General features: G+C 43.2%; 1 protein-coding gene across 3 annotated transcripts in view; it reads left to right on the forward strand.

Moving 5' to 3' along the window:
- Window positions 1-20,334, forward strand: part of ADAMTS9 (ADAM metallopeptidase with thrombospondin type 1 motif 9) — a 237,736-nt gene that overhangs the window by 108,683 nt on the left and 108,719 nt on the right. For all 3 annotated transcript variants that reach the window (XR_014454314.1, XM_083156037.1, XM_083156038.1), the window contains exons 17-19: window positions 16,079-16,245; window positions 16,333-16,462; window positions 20,143-20,269. Coding sequence is in view for 2 of the 3 variants with exons in the window: in XM_083156037.1 (XP_083012163.1) it covers window positions 16,079-16,245; window positions 16,333-16,462; window positions 20,143-20,269 (424 nt within the window). In the remaining variant the exon portion in view is untranslated. The remainder of the gene's footprint in view (window positions 1-16,078; window positions 16,246-16,332; window positions 16,463-20,142; window positions 20,270-20,334) is intronic.

Consider the following 20,334-nt stretch of genomic DNA (forward strand, 5'->3'; position numbering starts at 1 on the left):
TTCAGTGGCAGGACCCGGCCAGCCAGCTGGATCTTGCTGATGCCGTCCGCAATCAGTGACAACGGGCGGGGGGTGGGGACAGTTTTGCATTTCGCAGTATGGACAAAACCCCCTTGCCCCTCTTACCCCCCCCCCCTTCCCCCAAATAGTACATTTAATTGTACTGAAAAGTTTATCAACGAACAAGGAATAGTGTAACATTTAACTGTAGATCTACAGCCATTAGAACAGGGGTAGGCAAGTCATTTTCATACCGCCCAACTGTCCCGCTAAACCCGGAAATCTCACGGTTTTTGTGGCCATTCCCGCGTCCCTCCCAAGGCTGGCAGTGTCCCACTGCGGGGGGCAGTTGGGAGTCCCCCACAATCTGACAGAATAGACGCTGTGTCTATGCACAGCGTCTATTCATCAGCGCAGTGGCTGAAAATGGGGGTGCGGCCTAATTTAGGTAAGCCGCTCCCTTATTTGCATACACCACGCCCCCTTTTTGGATGCCTCGTGAGTGTCCCTATTCTTCAACTGCAAAAGTTGGGAGGTATGAATTTTTTATTATTTGAATCGAGGTCCGCAAAATCAAACATCTGGAATGTAATTAGTTTTTATTTTGGTGCTGAAACTTATACTTATTACTTACTTAGTAGTAGTATACATCTACTTAGTAATATACATGTACTACATTCCTTAAAAATAGTTTTAATGCTTAAAACTTTAGTAGACATTACTTTATGTTACTTTTGGCAGTGATTCTGGTTGGTTTGCAAAAGCGAACTCCTTCTTTAACCCCTTCCCGACATTTGACGTACATTTACGTCATGGTCGGGAAGCACTTCCCGACACATGGCGTAAATGTACGTCATGGATTTAAACTGTCACCGCGTCTATAGACGCGGTGACAGTTTCAACATGTCTGCTGTCCCTGACAGCAGACATGTCCGTGCATGCCCCGGGGGGGCTGCGATGCCGCCCCCCCGTCGGCGATCGCTGTGATTGGCTGTTCAGTGTGAACAGCCATTCACAGCGTTTTCCTGTGTCACCGGCGAATAACGTTCGCCGGTGACACGGGATCAGAGGTGATTGGTGCTGTAAAGTACAGCACCAATCACCGCGGGGTGTAAGGGTGACACTGGTGTCACCCCACCTCACCCCGCCCGCCCCCAAAGGCCGTGATTGGTCCGTCGGACCGACGGACCAATCACAGCCAAGGAGGGAGATTTAAACTAACGGTGACTGCACTGCAGACGCCATTCCGGTCTGGAAAGCGTGCAGTGCGGTCACCGTACCCCCCTGCCGCCATACTGACCAGAAATACTTGCTGCAATACTTACCTGATCGCTGCTGATTGCTTCCTGGATCCTGTGCAATAATTGTGCCATACTGTGATATTGTGCTGCTGCACTGTATTAGTATTAGCTAGATAGATAGAGAGATAGATAGAGATAGATAGAGAGAGATAGAGAGAGATAGAGAGAGAGAGATAGAGAGAGATAGAGAGAGATAGAGAGAGATAGAGAGAGATAGAGAGAGAGATAGTGTCAGAGAGTGCTATATTTTGTGCTGCTGCAGTGTGATATAGTTATAGATAGAGAGAGAGAGATAGAGAGAGAGAGATAGAGAGAGAGGCCTACTGACAGAGTGCTATATTTTGTGCTGCTGCAGTGTGATAGTTATAGAGAGATAGAGAGAGATAGAGAGAGAGAGATAGAGAGAGATAGAGAGAGATAGTGACAGATTGTGCTATATATTTTTTATATAACTGACTGCTGCCCCCTCCTTTTGTGCTGATCAGTATAAATTAACTGATCAGTAACTTTTTGGGGGCGCAGGTTTTTTTTTATATATAGATATACCTGTGAGTGCTGCTGCTGCAGTGTCATAGAGTGTTAGATAGTGTTAGATAGTGAGAGATAGAGAGATAGAGAGAGATAGTGATAGAGAGTGCTAAATTTTGTGTCTGCTGTCCCCGCCTTTTGTGCTGATCACTATATCTGAGGTGATCAGCAACTTTTTTGGGGGTACAGAGGTTTTTTTTTTTTTATATATACCTGTCAGTTGCACCAAAGGTTGTGCACCTGCTGCACCTCACTGGTAATCAGTGTCGCATCACTGATCACCTTTTTTTTTTGTGTGTGTGCTGTGGGGTATTTTTTTAATTTTTTTTTTTACACACACTGTGATTTTGTGGGTGTCCTGTGGCCGCTGTGCGCTGATCAGTGACGTACATCACTGATCATCTTTTTCGGCACAGGGTTGATCTATTTTTTTTTTTTTTTTGATCAAATTCCTGTTGCCTTTGAGCGCTGTTCAGTGACAGACGTTACTGACCAACATCTGTGCTCAATTTTTGGCGCAGGACCTTTTTTTTTTTTAACCCCTTCCTTTTTTTTTTTTTTAACCCCTTCATTTTTTTTTTTTTTTAACCCCTTCATTTTTTTTTTTTTTATTGGTATAAAGCATTTTTTTTTTTTTCTGCACCACATACACACTACACACTACATACCCCCCGGATTGAAATAAAGTTTGTGCCCCCCCCTACACTATACACGTGTTGAAACATTTCACTACCGGTAACACAAAAATAAAAATGGCATCCCAAATGTCCTCCCAAATGTCCTCCCAAATGTCCTCCCAATCATCCAGGAGAATGTATTCAGTGGAGGAGGCATATGCCATGCTTGCTTCTGACTCTGACACAGGCAGTGATGCAAGCGGGGAATTTGAAGGATTTGCCTTAAGCTCCTCTTCCTCCTCTGCTGATGAGGGACCCCCTCAAAGACGCCCCCGTAGATCAGCTGAGATTCCCCCCCCAATAATTGATCTAGTATGGACCCCACCACCAGACAATTTTGAGCCCCAGGTTCCTGAGTTTTTGGGCATGCCAGGAATCCAATTTGATTCCACAGGTCTCAGAGAAATTGACTTTTTCAAATTATTTTTCTCTGATGATTTTATAAATTTAATGGTGGACCAAACTAATTTATATGCCCAGCAGTTTATTGCTCAAAACCCCACGTCATCATTTGCTAGGTGGACCCCTGTAGATGCAGTAGAGATGATGACGTTTTGGGGTCTGGTGTTTCATATGGGCATAGTAAAAAAGCCAGAAATTAGGCAATATTGGAGTACAGATGTTCTGTACAGTACTCCATTTTACCGTATGGCCATGACCCGGACTCGATTTGAGACAATTCTTAAATTTATACATTACACCGATAATGCACAGTGCCCACCCAGAGATGATCCCACCTTTGACCGGCTATTCAAAGTCAGGCCGGTCATTGATCATTTCAGTGCCAAATTTGAAGAGGTGTACATCCCTGAAAAATTTATTTGTATCGACGAGTCCCTTATACATTTTAAAGGAAGGGTTAAATTCCGCCAGTACCTTCCCAGTAAGAGGGCAAGGTATGGCATAAAAATGTATAAACTGTGTGAAAGCACCTCAGGGTACACCCACAGGTTTAGGGTTTATGAAGGGAAGGATTCTAGAATTGAACCGCCAGAATGCCCCCCCTCCCTCGTAGGTGTTAGTGGGAAAATTGTCTGGGATTTAGTGCACCCCTTCCTGGATAAAGGTTATCACCTCTATGTGGATAACTTTTACACTAGCATCCCCCTGTTTAAGGCCCTTGGTTCAAGAGGTACAGCAGCTTGCGGTACTGTGCGCAAGAACCAAAGAGGCCTCCCAAAAACGCACATTGCCCAAGTAATGAGAAGGGGTGAAAGCAGGGGAATATGCAACGAAAATATGTTGTTGGTCAAATATAAGGACAAGAGGGATGTCCTTATACTGACAACAATTCACGGAGACAGTACCACCTCCGTCCCTGTACGAGGTACCAGTACCCACACCTCAAAACCTAATTGTATCCTGGATTACAATAGGTACATGGGCGGAGTGGATCTTTCAGATCAGGTACTGAAGCCGTACAGTGCCCTGCGGAAAACAAAAATCTGGTACAAGAAGGTGGCCGTGTATATCATCCAGATGGCACTGTATAACGCTTACGTGCTATTCCGTTCTACCGGCCAGAGGGGGACATTTATGCACTTTCAAGAGGAAGTCATAAAGGGCCTAATATTTGGGAACCAGCAGGCAGAGGGCCCCAGTACTTCTAGTACTGGCCCCCGTATTGTACCAGGGCAGCATTTTCCTGATGAAATCCCCTCCACTGGAAAAAAGGGCAGGACACAAAAAAGGTGCAAAGTTTGCTATAAAAAGGGAATAAGAAAGCAAACTATTTTCCAGTGTGACACTTGCCCCGACAAACCCGGCCTATGTATAAAGGAGTGTTTTAAAATATACCACACATCTATGGAATATTAGGTTCATAATTTCACCGTGCTTCGGGGGTCTTGCTAATGCCACATAGCACCCACCATTCATTCCACCAGAATCTGAGCCGCAAAATCCAAAAATCACTCCTTCCCTTCTGAGTCCTGCCATGCACCCAACTGGTATTTTTTGGTCACATGTGAGGCATTGCCGTACTCGGGAGAAATTGGGGCACAGATTTTGGGGTGCTTTGTCTCCTTCATTCCTTCTGAAAATGAAAAATTTTGAGCCAGAACTGCATTTTTGTGTAAAAAAATTTAATTTTTCATTTTCACTGCCCACTTGTATCAAAATTGGTGAAACCCCTGGGGGTTTGAAATGTACACTATACCCCTAGATGAATTCCCTGAGGGGTGTAGTTTGCAAAATGGGGTGACTTGTGGGGGGGTTCCACTGTATTGGTGCTTTGGGGGTCTTGCTAATGCGACATAGCACCCACCATCATTCCACCAGAATTTGTGCTGCAAAATCCAAATATCACTCCTTCCCTTCTGAGTCCTGCCACTTTTTGGTCACACATGAGGCATTGCCGTACTCGGGAGAAATTGGGGCACAGATTTTGGGGTGCTTTGTCTCCTTCATTCCTTCTGAAAATGAAAAATTTTGAGCCAGAACTGCATTTTTGTGTAAAAAAATGTAATTTTTCATTTTCACTGCCCACTTGTATCAAAATTGGTGAAACCCCTGGGGGTTTGAAATGTACACTATACCCCTAGATGAATTCCCTGAGGGGTGTAGTTTGCAAAATGGGGTGACTTGTGGGGGGGTTCCACTGTATTGGTGCAACATAGCACCCACCATTCATTCCACCAGAATCTGTGCTGCAAAATCCAAAAATCACTCCTTCCGTTCTGAGTCCTGCCATGCACCCAACTGGTATTTTTTGGTCACATGTGAGGCATTGCCGTACTCGGGAGAAATTGGGGCACAGATTTTGGGGTGCTTTTTCTCCTTCATACCTTCTGAAAATGAAAAATTTTGAGCCAGAACTGCATTTTTGTGTAAAAAATGTAATTTTTCTTTTTCACTGCCCACTTGTATCAAAATTGGTGAAACCCCTGGGGGTTTTAAATGTACACTATACCCCTAGATGAATTCCCTGAGGGGTGTAGTTTGCAAAATGGGGTCACTTGTGGGGGGGTTCCACTGTATTGGTGCTTGGGGGGTCTTGCTAATGCGACATAGCACCCACCAAAATTCCACCAGAATCTGAGCTGCAAAATCCAAAAATCACTCCTTCCCTTTTGAGTCCTGCCATGCACCCAACTGGTATTTTCTGGTCACATGTGAGGCATTGCCGTACTCGGGAGAAATTGGGGCACAGATTTTGGGGTGCTTTTTCTCCTTCATACCTTCTGAAAATGAAAAATTTTGAGCCAGAACTGCATTTTTGTGTAAAAAATGTAATTTTTCATGTTCACTGCCCACTTGTATCAAAATTGGTGAAACCCCTGGGGGTTTGAAATGTACACTATACCCCTAGATGAATTCCCTGAGGGGTGTAGTTTGCAAAATGGGGTCACTTGTGGGGGGGTTCCACTGTATTGGTGCTTGGGGGGTCTTGCTAATGCAACATAGCACCCACCAAAATTCCAAAAGAATCTGAGCTGCAAAATCCAAAAATCACTCCTTCCCTTCTGAGTCCTGCCATGCACCCAACTGGTATTTTTTGGTCACATGTGAGGCATTGCCGTACTCGGGAGAAATTGGGGCACAGATTTTGGGGTGCTTTGTCTCCTTCATACCTTCTGAAAATGAAAAATTTTGAGCCAGAACTGCATTTTTGTGTAAAAAAATTTAATTTTTCATTTTCACTGCCCACTTGTATCAAAATTGGTGAAACCCCTGGGGGTTTGAAATGTACACTATACCCCTAGATGAATTCCCTGAGGGGTGTACTTTGCAAAATGGGGTGACTTGTGGGGGGGTTCCACTGTATTGGTGCAACATAGCACCCACCATTCATTCCACCAAAATCTGTGCTGCAAAATCCAAAAATCACTCCTTCCGTTTTGAGTCCTGCCATGCACCCAACTGGTATTTTTTGGTCACATGTGAGGCATTGCCGTACTCGGGAGAAATTGAGGCACATATTTTGGGGTGCTTTTTCTCCTTCATACCTTCTGAAAATGAAAAATTTTGAGCCAGAACTGCATTTTTGTGTAAAAAAATGTAATTTTTCATTTTCACTGCCCACTTGTATCAAAATTGGTGAAACCCCTGGGGGTTTGAAATGTACACTATACCCCTAGATGAATTCCCTGAGGGGTGTAGTTTTCAAAATGGGGTGACTTGTGGGGGGGTTCCACTGTATTGGTGCTTGGGGGGTCTTGCTAATGCGACATAGCACCCACCAAAATTCCACCAGAATCTGAGCTGCAAAATCCAAAAATCACTCCTTCCGTTCTGAGTCCTGCCATGCACCCAACTGGTATTTTTTGGTCACATGTGAGGCATTGCCGTACTCGGGAGAAATTGGGGCACAGATTTTGGGGTGCTTTTTCTCCTTCATACCTTCTGAAAATGAAAAATTTCGAGCCAGAACTGCATTTTTGTGTAAAAAATGTAATTTTTCATTTTCACTGCCCACTTGTATCAAAATTGGTGAAACCCCTGGGGGTTTGAAATGTACACTATACCCCTAGATGAATTCCCTGAGGGGTGTAGTTTTCAAAATGGGGTGACTTGTGGGGGGGTTCCACTGTATTGGTGCTTGGGGGGTCTTGCTAATGCGACATAGCACCCACCAAAATTCCACCAGAATCTGAGCCGCAAAATCCAAAAATCACTCCTTCCGTTCTGAGTCCTGCCATGCACCCAACTGGTATTTTTTGGTCACATGTGAGGCATTTCCGTACTCGGGAGAAAATGGGGCACATATTTTGGGGTGCTTTTTCTCCTTCATACCTTCTGAAAATGAAAAAATTTGAGCCAGAACTGCATTTTTGTGTAAAAAAAATGTAATTTTTCATTTTCACTGCCCACTTGTATCAAAATTGGTGAAACCCCTGGGGGTTTGAAATGTACACTATACCCCTAGATGAATTCCCTGAGGGGTGTACTTTGCAAAATGGGGTGACTTGTGGGGGGGTTCCACTGTATTGGTGCAACATAGCACCCACCATTCATTCCACCAGAATCTGTGCTGCAAAATCCAAAAATCACTCCTTCCCTTCTGAGTCCTGCCATGCACCCAACTGGTATTTTTTGGTCACATGTGAGGCATTGCCGTACTCGGGAGAAATTGGGGCACAGATTTTGGGGTGCTTTTTCTCCTTCATACCTTCTGAAAATAAAAAATTTTGAGCCAGAACTGCATTTTTGTGTAAAAAAATGTAATTTTTCATTTTCACTGCCCACTTGTATCAAAATTGGTGAAACCCCTGGGGGTTTGAAATGTACACTATACCCCTAGATGAATTCCCTGAGGGGTGTAGTTTGCAAAATGGGGTGACTTGTGGGGGGGTTCCACTGTATTGGTGCTTGGGGGGTCTTGCTAATGCGACATAGCACCCACCAAAATTCCACCAGAATCTGAGCTGCAAAATCCAAAAATCACTCCTTCCCTTCTGAGTCCTGCCATGCACCCAACTGGTATTTTTTGGTCACATGTGAGGCATTGCCGTACTCGGGAGAAATTGGGGCACAGATTATGGGGTGCTTTGTCTCCTTCATACCTTCTGAAAATGACAAATTTGGAGCCAGAACTGCATTTTTGTGTAAAAAAAATAATTTTTCATTTTCACTGCCCAGTTGTACCACAATTGGTGAAACCCCTGGGGGTTTGAAATGTACACTATACCCCTAGATGAATTCCCTGAGGGGTGTAGTTTGCAAAATGGGGTCACTTGTGGGGGGGTTCCTAACTTTTAGCATCTTATGGTGCCTTGAAACCTACATGGTGCCTAAAAAATAATCTCATAAAAAGGAGGCTCCAAAATCAAGTAGGTGCTCCTTCTATTATGAAGCCTGTGGTTTGGTCACCGTGCACACTAGGGCCACATATAGGATATTTATGAAAACAAAAGAATTGGGGGAATCAATTTTTAGTCACATTTCTCTAGTAAAATGTACTGTGTTCCTTAGAAAAATGTATTAAAATTGCAAATCTGCAAAAAAAAAGAAATTTTGAAATTTCACCTACACTTTGTTTTAATTCCTGTGAAACACCTAAAGGGTTAACAAACTTCCAAAATGCTGTTTTGAATACTGTGAGGGGTGCAGTTTTTGAAATGGCATCATTTATGGGGGTGTCTCACATACAAGTCACTCAAAGTCACATCAGAACTGAACTGGTCCCTAAAAAAATCAGTGTTTGAAATTTTCTTGAAAATTTGAGAATTTGCTATTCATATTGTAAGCCTCCTAGTGTCCCAAAAAATTAAAAGGAAGTTGAAATAATGATGTCAACATAAAGTAGACATATGGTCTATGTTAGTTATTCACTATTTTGAGTGGTAAGATTATTTGTCTCACAAGCAGAAAATTTAACATTTTGCAAATCGCTAAATTTTCCATTTTTTCACGATATTTTGGTATTTTTCACAAAAAAACACAGACTGTATCGACCCAAATTTACCACTAATTTGAAGTACAATGTGTCACGAAAAAACAATCTCAAAATCACTGGGATAAGTAAAAGCAAAAAAAAGTTATCCCCACTTAAGTGAGACATGTCAGATTTGAAAAAAAGGGCTCTGTCAGGAACGCAAAAACTGGCTCTGTCAGGAAGGGGTTAATGGACAAAACCATATGCACTGCAGGTAGGGTTGGTACATTTGGGTGGGGTGTGTTCAAACTGAAATCTATATTGCAGTGTAAAAATAAAGCAGCCAGTATTTACTCTGCACAGAAACAAAATAACTCACCCAAATGTAACTCTCTCTGCACATCTGCCCCACCTGCAGTGCACATGGTTTTGTCCATTAAAGAAAACCAACCAGAATCACCCACTTAATGTGAGAAATTGCACTTCTGATCCTGAGCCAGTTTTTTAAAGTTTGAAACTCTTGGAGAAAAACTAATATGCAGAGTGTCTTCAAGGTGGGCATCTGTTAACCTTGATCGATGTCTGTTCTTCAGAAAATTCAACTTGGAAAAAGAGGTCTCACCAACATGGTAGATTTTTTGATAGCCAGTTTTTTACAATTTGCGTACTTGTCCAAAACATGCTAAGCCCAAGATTCAGTGTATGCAGTTTTGTACATTTTCAAGGAAAATCTTGCATGTCGATTATCTCCATTTGAAGGGTAGGTTTTGAAAGTCCGAACTTCTCAGCGACATCAGTCCATTCTCCCGCTGGAGAAACTTCAAAAGGAGTTTTTATAAAATGCGACAGTTTCCCTATCTCTGCAAAGTTTTGGAATCTTGCTGCAAATTCCTTTCTAAGATCTGAGACAAAACTTGAAAATAATGCAACGTCCATTTCAGAATTATTTTTTCTTAATTCAAGAGTTGTTGGAAAATGAATAAATTCTTGCTTTTCAATGTCTTTTTCAAATAACTCAAGCAGAGACACTTTGTATCAGATCACATATTAACTTTCCGTTCCCTTGCAACTTGGTACAGGTTGAGTATCCCGTATCCGAGTATCCGTTATCCGAATTATTCCGAAAACCATACATTCCAGAAAGTGAAAAAAAAATATTTTTTTTGCTAAAAACTCACTGGGGACATTTGTAACAGCACTACTGGTGACATGATATGTAACTGGCACTATATATGTGCAAGAAAATGATTGCTTGGCATTCAAATTCAATATCTGAGATAGTACACAAATTTTGTTTCATGTTTTGAAACCTTGTTTTTTGAACAAATAAAATATATTTGTGTGTATTTTACGTGGTAATAAAATATATTTGTGTGTATTTTATGTGTTTATACAGCATAAATGCAAGATACTTCAAAATACATAATTGAAATATTAAAATATTCCGAAATACGGAATAATCCGTTATCCAAAATTCTCCTGGTCCCGAGCATTTTGGATATGGGATACTCAACCTGTATTAAGCTCATTTAAATATTTGAGAATGTCTTTCAGAAAAGACAAAGCTTGCATATTGCACTTGTTGGCTAGGATCTCCACGTACTTCCTTCCTTCTTCAGTATTTAAATTTGCCAGGAATGCTGTCACTTCTTCTTTTATGTGCCAAAAACATTCAATAACTTGGCCTTTACTCAGGCAGCGAACATTGTTTTGTTGTAATAAATCGGAATAGGCGGAATCACATTCATACTCTTTGAACTGTCTGAGCTGAAGAGCAGAGCGAGACGTCATAAAATTGATCAACTTAATCAAGGTGTCCACTAGGTCCTTCAATGTAGCACTGAGTTTGCCCCAAAGGGATGTCTGATGAATTATGCACTGATAAGATAATGGGCCTTATTCTGATTGACTCGCAAAGCTGCGATCCGGTGATGTCAGCTGCCCGCCCCCCACATGTCCGTCACGGCCTCGTTACCATGAGAACGCCCAGCGTTCTCATGGGAACGCCCATGGAACGCTAGGTGTTCCCATATGGTAATAGGGCAGCCCAGCACCCCCCGCCCTTCACCGCCCCCTGCACGCCACCTAGGGTGTGTGCACCCGGCAAACCGAAAGTTCGCTGTGGGTGCACGCACCCTACGTCTGCACATGCACTGAAGCATGCAATAGCAGACATGCAACATCAGTCCTCCGACCGAAGCAATTAGAATAACCCCCAATATCCCAGCATTCTTATCCCTATTTCTCTTTACCAAACCCTTTCCTTTGCCTATCATGGCCAGGACGCCATCAGTTGAAATGGACACAATTTTATCATAGCTAATGTTTGATTTTGCGATAAATCTTCTCCGCGAGTCTTGCCCGTAAATGGCAATATTGCTAGCAACTCATCTCTAAATTGTTTACTTTCAACATCATAAAATCGCACAAAAATGGACATTTGTTCATGGTCAACAATGTCGCAAGAATCGTCAAGTGCAATGGCGTAACAAGGTGCCTTATGTAGAAGTTTGAGCAAGATGTTTTTGTTGTCCGAAGCTAAAATTTCTGTTCCTCTTGTACTGCTTCTTGATGACAAAGGAATGCCTTGAATAGCCATAAAAATGACCGTTTCCAAAATCCATTCTTTTACGATCTCCGAGTCTGAGAATGGCTTCTGGTGCTTACTAAGCGTCCGGCATATGTGCAACGCTTCTTCTGCAGATTTTTGTTGTTCGCTCATGCACCGAACTAGTATCACCATCCTATTTTTGTAAGAAGACAGACAAGACTGCAGTTTGTCTTTACGGGCTGCACTGCCAGGAGGAAACTTTTTATGAAAATCATGATGATTTGTTTCGTAGTGTCGCTTTACATTTCCACTTTTTTTTTTTTTTTATTGAGTTTTTATTTATGAAAAAGACAAACATTTTTAAGACACCCATTTACATACATAACAAACACATAAATATACAGTATTTTACTATACAAGTCATTAGCACATTACAACTTTGGAGACAATAAATTAGTATCCTGTGAAAAACGGCAATCTACTTCCTATCTTATTCCTAGTGGGGTGAAAGAGAGCGTTTATTCTATACAGCCTTGTTAATTCTTTTACATAGATATATGATTATACCTGCTCGAGATTATTTAGTCACTGCAGGTCTATTGGCCAACACTGGTTACTACATAACATCCTTATAGCCCTCTCGAGATATTCAAACTTATTGACCTTACATTAGACAGGGCCCGTAAGATGAGTTTTGTGGCTTACTATTCACGTACATAATATACACAGTAGAGGAATATGTATATACAAACAAAAAATATATATATATTCAATATATACAACATAGGTCGTGTACCCCCCCCCCCCCCAAACATTTCCACTTTTAATAATAGCGACCGTCTTGTTGCAAATGAGGCGAACTGGCACAGCTTTTTCAGCGTAAAACAGTATAGTTCGGTCCACTCTGACAGAAACTTCCTATTTTCACTGTCAACTTTACGCTTTCTATACAACATGTGTATCCACAGCACGATGTTGGAGTAACTTAGTAATTCGTACTCACAGATGCTCCACGTAAACTGCAGCGTCACAAGGGACGTCACTTCAGCCCTTGCTCACGTGAGACGCCGCGTCAGCTTGCTCGGCAAGGGGAAGGAAAATGGACGCCGTGGCCTCTCCAAGTCATTACAGTGCTACCGCCATCTTCCTTCCCCTGCCATTATTCATTAGTCTGCGGTCCGCTGTTCTGTCTTTTGCGGCCCGGAGATGGATCGCGGCCCTCCAGTTGCTGGTGCCTGCTCTAGAGGTACAAGTAAATGGTGTTGGGTCATTATGTTGACAGTCTACGACCACTATTATTCGACACACTGCAGGTTGATACATGAGAAAGGTCGACAACTTTTTTCATGATTTTTTGTTAAATCGAATTGTTCTTACTTTACCATCCCAGTAGGCATAGCGGCAAAATATAAAAGTGCCCTAAGCATGGCGAGCGTTAACTTAACATCTGCTGACATAGACACCAAAAAAAACCATGAAAAAACGCACGTCGAACTTTTCCCAGTCGACCTTTTGCTTTTGTCAACCTGTTCACAGTGTCAATTTAATGCATGCCAACCTTTTTCCTGTCGACCAATTTATTTATTTATTTTATTTGCAGTTTCTTATATTGAAACAAACCGACATAGAGGTAGGAGGGCCCTGCTCGCAAGCTTACAATCTATAGGGTTCGACCTATTGACTGTGCACCTAGATTAGACCCTAATGTTCCAAACCCAAGTGGATAACTCTGCCATTTCTCAGCGCAGTGAGCGAGTGCTCTGTGCTCAGCAGGAATGTAACATTGTCATCAAGTGTGAAGTGCAAACGTTGACTCACTGCTGTATGTTGTGGGTGAACAAAGAGGGGAAACAAAGCAACACTATGGTTTTCCCTCTGCTACATGTAGGCTACTTTTGTTCTACAATGTTTGTAATGTTTCTGCATATGGGAAAGATACAGGGAAAAGGCCACTGCAATATCCTACTGTACTACCGTAAAAGATCACAAATTAGTCAGAAATAATCATGATGTATCGAGCTTCAAAGAGTGATTTTTCCGCAAATTCCCGGGTTGAAAATCTTTAACCCGGTAATTTGCTTCTGGTGCGAAAGGGGTATTATTTGGAGGATATGTTTGTAAAGTCGGAAAGGGAACGGATCTCTTTGTGAATGGATGATCGGCAACTACCGTATCTAGACCAACCCGACATTCATAACTAGGCAAATGTGCTGCACTAATCAGCATAATGCAGCCCTTCTCCACCCATAGACATATCAGTCTGTATATAACCTCTAATTAAGCAATTCTTCAGTGCATTATGCTTTAAAAATCACCAAGGAAATGAGATAATTACTCCTTTCTGTTGCCTGGGTATGCTGCCAGTGAATAGGTCATTTTGTATTAATTTCCATAAGCACTGCCTAATTACAGGATATGGATGGCAATGATTGCTACCAACCAGACCCTAACTTTCTCATTGCGTGCATGCGCATATGGATGTGTACATTATAAGCTGGGGAAGGGAGCGTGGAGAAACGCACTTTCTCAGGAAAGCAGCACAATAGCACAACATAGACATAACTGCACACATATTATTAACCCAATACAGGAGGCCATGAGGAACGGAGATAGATAGATAGATAGATAGATAGATAGATAGATAATTTTTTTTACTTTTTATCAATTACGGCCGAAAATACGAACGGATAATTGACAAAGCTGCTGTATTTTCCAGATTCGTATTTTCTGATGGTAAAGTGATTCGTATTTGGTTAACGAGTTTCCTGGCAGCCAAAACCACCATACGATAGGACTGATCCATGCGATCCTTCTCTGTGTAAAAAAAAAATAATTAAATTAAATTAAAAAAAAAGGGGTGCCCCCTCCCCCACAAGCAAAGCAAGTCCTGGGCTCATTGAGCCACTCCTGGTTGCAGAAATACAGGAGGGGGGGGGGATCAAATGGGCTCCCCCTGTATTTCTATAACCAGCACCAGGCTCTTGGCCCGGTCTGGGTTCCTGAAATACGGGGGACAAAGGAAGTAGAGGTACCCTGTTTTTTGGAGACCAGCACAGAGCTCAAACAGCCAGTGTCATGCCACCGACGGGGAACACTTCTTACAAAAGCTTCCCCGACCGAAGCATAAGTATCGGGCCGGGTGCTTAGGGGAGTGTGGACCCCACAATAAAGCCCCCCCCCTCATTAATACAACATACAGTATTTTTACTGCCCAGCTACTTTCTATTTCTTTAACAATATTTTGAAAAACAAAAAGGATTTTTCTATTGCTTGCATGAGCTTTGTGCCTAAGGTGACTCATTGGCAAAGCTTGGCCCACCAGGCGTAAATCCCTCAAACAGCAATTTTATCTGCTGTATGAAATACAACCAGCTACACAAAGCTGTATTGTTCCAGCACTGTTTCAGAAAAGCGTACAGTAGGCGTAATGGATCTGAAATGCAATTTAAGAGTTGCAGGCCAGTCACTTGTCTTTGGAAACTAAAGTGCTGAAAATGAACTCTTGTCACACTGTGTCTCCTGCTATATTTACTGCTGTTACCAGAAGGGAGAGAAGAGGCAATGCGCACTATGGCTGATGACAGACACTTGGCTAACACAAATACATAGCATCCAGTGGCGGATTACCCATGGGGTGACAGGGGCCCTGGGGCCCCCACAACCACCACCCCACTGCTGCGGCGGTGGCGGTTGGGAGGATGGCAGGCAGCAGGTCTGGGCAGCGGGCAGGGGGTCCCTGCGATGGATGTGAAGTCAGTGGCGGGATCCCTGCGGCGGAAGGGAAGTCAGTGGCAGGGTCTCTGCCACGCTGCCCGGATACCCGCACTTTCCAGGTACCAGGGGGAGACTTGCCAGCCCTTAATCCAGCCCTGTTAGCATCACTTGCCCAAGTTCGATGGGGAAAGGGTTATCTAGTCATTAGTAATGAACTTAATTGATAGAAATTAATAATGGCCCCTGATTCATTTTTATTCTGAACGGGGCAAATTCAGCTACGTTCCCATGTTTGGGGGTCTGTGCATATTTCCGCATCCACATACCCCAGTAATGAATGGCTTCGGCAATTTACACACTCGACAGGCTGTTCATTGCAGGGAGGGTGGGCTGGGGGCGGTGATGTTGTTGTTTGTTTGTTTATTTGTTATATATCACTTTGGCAGTCTAGCAGAGGAATCTACTACTACTATTTTCCCTTGGTTTGTTTCTTCAGACTACTACTGTTGATTTATAATTGTTGTCATTGGCAACCACAGTCAGATGGCACATGATGATCCTCTGACCTCAGTATGCAGAGTATGCACAGTGACACTCAGCTGTAGTGTCACAGAAACGGCCCATCAGGGCTAAACTTGTGCATATGAGTGTATTGCTGTCTTCAGCTACTGCCACGGATATGATGAATATTGTGAATCCTTGTATTCTACTCCATTAAATTGTTTTTATTACATATGATGTACTAAGGGGTGCTGGACCTGTCTGTCTCGGGATTGGATTTACCTATCTGATGACTGATATACAATATTGGATACCTGTCCCTGCACCCCAATTGGTTCCCTACTAAGAGTGTGCGTTTCCCCTCTACGCCCTATATATATATATATATATATATATATATATATATATATATATATAAAACCTGTGACACCTGTGAGTTTATCATCTGTCCAGCGTTCTCTAATATATGATATTGTGTTTCTCCTCGCAGCTTTGTCAAATAGCCACGGGGAATTCCTTCTGAATGGCGAGTTTGTGGTCAGTATGTTCAAAAGGGAAATCAAAGTGGGGAACGCGGTGATTGAGTACAGCGGGTCAGATCACGCCGTTGAAAGGATTAATTGTACGGATCGGATTGAGCAAGAAATTGTAGTGCAGGTAACGGAAATCAATCTCTTGTGCTCTGCCAGTAAGTGACTTGGAGCGACTCAGTGGTGTTAACTATCAGCTTGTCTTTTTATCTAGATATTATCGGTTGGAAATTTATACAACCCTGATGTCCGATATACTTTTAATATCCCCATTGAAGATAAACCTCAGCTTTTCTACTGGAATCCCTACGGACCTTGGCAGGCGTGCAGTAAGATTTGCCAAGGTAAGGACTTAATAGGGCATAAAATTACCCAGTACTGATTTGGGGAGAGTTTTCCCATGTTTTTTAAAGCAGCAATCAATTACACTGAAAAGCCAGGTTGATTTTGCCATGTAATTGATTGCTGCTTTAAAAAACATGGGAAAACTCTCCCAAAATCTCTCACTTTCTGAAACTCTCACTCTATTACATTTGGCCCCTGAAGATGTTGGGTCTTATAAGATTTTTGGAGCCTTGGTCAGGCTGGTTTCACACACTCCGGCTCCTGCCGGACGGTGAAATCCCGCACGGCCAGGGAGCCGTGCCGCACACATTAGTTGTGAATGGACACTATTGTGTCCATTCACACGGGACGGCCACGGCCCGGCCGCACGGTTGCAGCCGGATCCCGCCATTGGAAGGGACGGCTGCCGGGCTGTGGCCATCCCTTCCATGATAAACTAGTGTGTGCGGCACGGCTCCATGGCCGTGCGGGATTTCACCGTCCGGCAGGAGCCGGAGTGTGTGAAACCAGCCTAAGGCAAGTATGCAGATGTAGTAATGTTCATTGTTGCCATGATGCCTACTCTTGTGTGTATGCATTGCATTAGCAAGTACACGCACCCAGGTGTGATCAGTTGCACCCGTGATCACACAATCCATTTACTATGGATGTCCTGCGAATGCCGGTATGCACCCCCTCCCTCGCATGACGCATTCGTACACATATACACAGCCACATTTATGCGCATGTGCATACAGCGGGTGCGTGCAGCCACGACAAACAGTCTGTTTGCCGGGTGCATGCACCCAAGATTGCGGGTGGGGGGCATGGGGCGACAGTGCATAGTCACACCCATTGAAACACCCAACGTTTCAGGGGCATTCCGCCATGAAACGCTGGGCGTCCCATGGAAATTGCACAGTGACATGGGTGCCAGGAATGGCCACTGCGACCAAGCTGCTGAGGTCAAACATTCTACTTCAGAAGACAAAGTCATTGGCTTCAGCACACATAAGACACGCCTCCGTTTTCAGAAATATGCCCCAACACCTGTAACCTGTCAATCACACTGAGGCTTTCCCCACACTGTGGCCATCACGGCGCATGTGTACCGTGGCTCAGGTGCTGATGGACAGTAAAGAACCCATTGACAACTGCGACCGAATCTGTCCAGTATCGGGGGTAAATTTACAGAAACATCTAAAAATAGCAACCAATCAGATTGTATCATTTCTCTATTGCATCCTAGAAAATGATAGATTGAATCTGGATGGTTGCTATGGGCAACATCACTTGTTTTAATTTTTAGAAGCTGTAGTAATTATACCCCTCTGAATCTGAATTTTGCCCAGTGTTGACAGCTACTTCTACAAAAATGTTATAGTGCTTTCTCCTTTTTCATTTCTTTATCCTCAACTGTCTGTACCAGAGGTTTGTGCAAGGTACCGATCTGCTCATCACAAATGCATGGAGCATCCTGATGTCCAGCCGTTCAGTGCAATATTGGAATCAAAGGTTGTCTTTCCTCTTGCTTCCAATAAAGCACTCACCATTGTTATTCCACAGAGCTTGTTCATCAGACTGTCCCGAGCCTCGCGGAGTTTGATGAATGGTTCGTACAATAACATTGAGAAGGTGTCATATTATTCTCCTGGAAGATAAATAAGAACCTTTCCTCAGCAGACCCCTATGGCTTTCAAGTCTTCGGGAAAATATACCAAAAGAACATGAACGTCACCTTCGCATTATTCCTGAAGGGAGTCATTTTGGTTTTCAAGACTAAATAATAACATCGACCATTAGCAGTTTGAACCCCACACAAAGAAATTGTTCTCAGGTTTAAAAGGAAGCAACATTTTTTTTTATACTTACATTTTTTTTATCTCTGTCCCCATCCTAATGGTTTCTCCATTTAGTGGAGAGAAGGAGTCTAACAGGCAGCTGCCCTTTCTGCACGGTCAGGATTCAATTAGAAGGAAAGTGTCAGTCCGGGTTTCTCATTAATTATCTCCAGTTTTTAATGCTCTGAAATCCCTTAGAAATTTTCCTATTCGTTGTGTTCAGTCCTCTGTATCCATTTAGAGTAGGGATGGTCAATGATTCATAATCAGCGATGGTTTATGGACAATGTAAAATACTTTTGCCATTGATGGAGGTGAACAAGATGTTTTCCCTCCATCAATGGTGTAGCATAAACACATTTTTTTCTTTAATTTCCAAGGAGCCCGGAACACAGAGTATAGCTCCAGCCAAACACCTGCAAAACACCATTCACAGTGTTAGGAGTGAAGGTGTGGGGACTTGCAGATGCCCAGTGGTCCCTTTCACCTCCTGCAAACGAAGGATTCATCTTTAACAGCCACTTTTGTGGTGGCATATTTGGTCTGCCCTCACTCCGGTGCCGCCAGATCTTACGAGGGACAAGGCTGCAACAGGAGGCTAAGCACTGTAAGGAGAGGGTCAGGAAGGACTGACCACAAACCTAAACATGGAAGGCCTAGGCCCACAGGTGCAACAAGCAGGCAAAGTAGGGGATTATATTGGACTTATTAAATACTGGTAGAAGGAGCAGATACTGCCAAAGAGTCCCCAAGCAGACAGTAATCACGCAGGAAAACTGTAGCTGACAGACAGGTGGAACAATGAAGACACACAGCCCAGACCCAGCAGCGTGGATGCTATAACCAGCACCTCTCTGCAGGGTGAGCCAGGCTTTATTCCAAATAGAAAAAATTGGGGTATCAGTTACCGAGGTAACTGTAGGGGCGCCTGTATGAGTGGCCTCTGCTAGCGGCTGTCAAAAAAAGGGGGTGTCAATCCCTATGGAAAATATACAAAGAAAAGGTGGTAGACTGCGCTCATTGATGACAGACTGAGGATTTAAAAATATATAATTTTTAATTATACAAATAGCATGCTGTAATGAACATGTAAAAATACAAGGTACAAGGTACACAATATAAAAGAAGGGGAAGGGGGAGGGTAAGAATAATTGAAAATAGCTGCGTCCACTGTTAGAGTGATATCACCTTAGTTAGAGTCCACAGTCCAGTGGGTAACCGTTGAAATGAGGAGCGGATAGATGTATCAAAAAACTGGCCGCGGCGGTACTCGAATATGGATTTCTTCCGATTGCAGTAGGGGGTAGCGATCCTCCCAACTTGGATAAGAAATATTGGTAGAGTGTCCGCTGTAGGACCCTGGGTGGGTATTAGACAGGCGGCTTGCCTTCAAGAGGTGAGTGCCTCACTCCAGGTCGATAGGGCCAGTGATGGTAAGCAGGTGAGAATCTCCAAACGGTTCTCAGTGGAAATAGGTGACAGTGGCAGGCAGCGTTTTGTGGTGGGCAGTTAGGAGCCTGGGCCAACGCGTTTCACTGCACAGAGCAGCTTTTTCAAGGAGTGACACCCAATCAGCGTTGAGGTAGCATTTATTAAGTCCATTCTATAAAACGGCAGTTAGATACATGCTGTTTGCTGTGGACAACTTCTTTACTTCACAATATTCACTGCTTGATACATCGACCTTACCAGTTACTAAACAAAAGAGTTAAAATAATAATTTTCATTGTCCATATGGTTCTGAGTTCTGCTTCTATTTAGTCTCATTTGAAATGTAAGTGTCAAAAGTGAAGTATAAAGTGCAGACTGCAATCGCTGGCATATAATGGGAAAGGTATTTGCTTTATTGCTTTCCCCAGGAGAACAGAAACGGAAGCCTGTATGCACAAGAGACTCTGACCAACTGGTGGTCTCAGATCAAAGATGTGATCGAATTCCTCAACCCGAGCTTATTACGGAGCCCTGTAACACTGACTGTGAATTAAGGTAATGAGTACTGAGATCTGTAGAAACCGCTTTTGGCCACCAGATCTGGCAAATGTTAACAACAG

Source organism: Crinia signifera, chromosome 8, assembly GCF_055691185.1.
Source record: "Crinia signifera chromosome 8, ASM5569118v1, whole genome shotgun sequence".
NCBI lineage: Eukaryota > Metazoa > Chordata > Amphibia > Anura > Myobatrachidae > Crinia > Crinia signifera.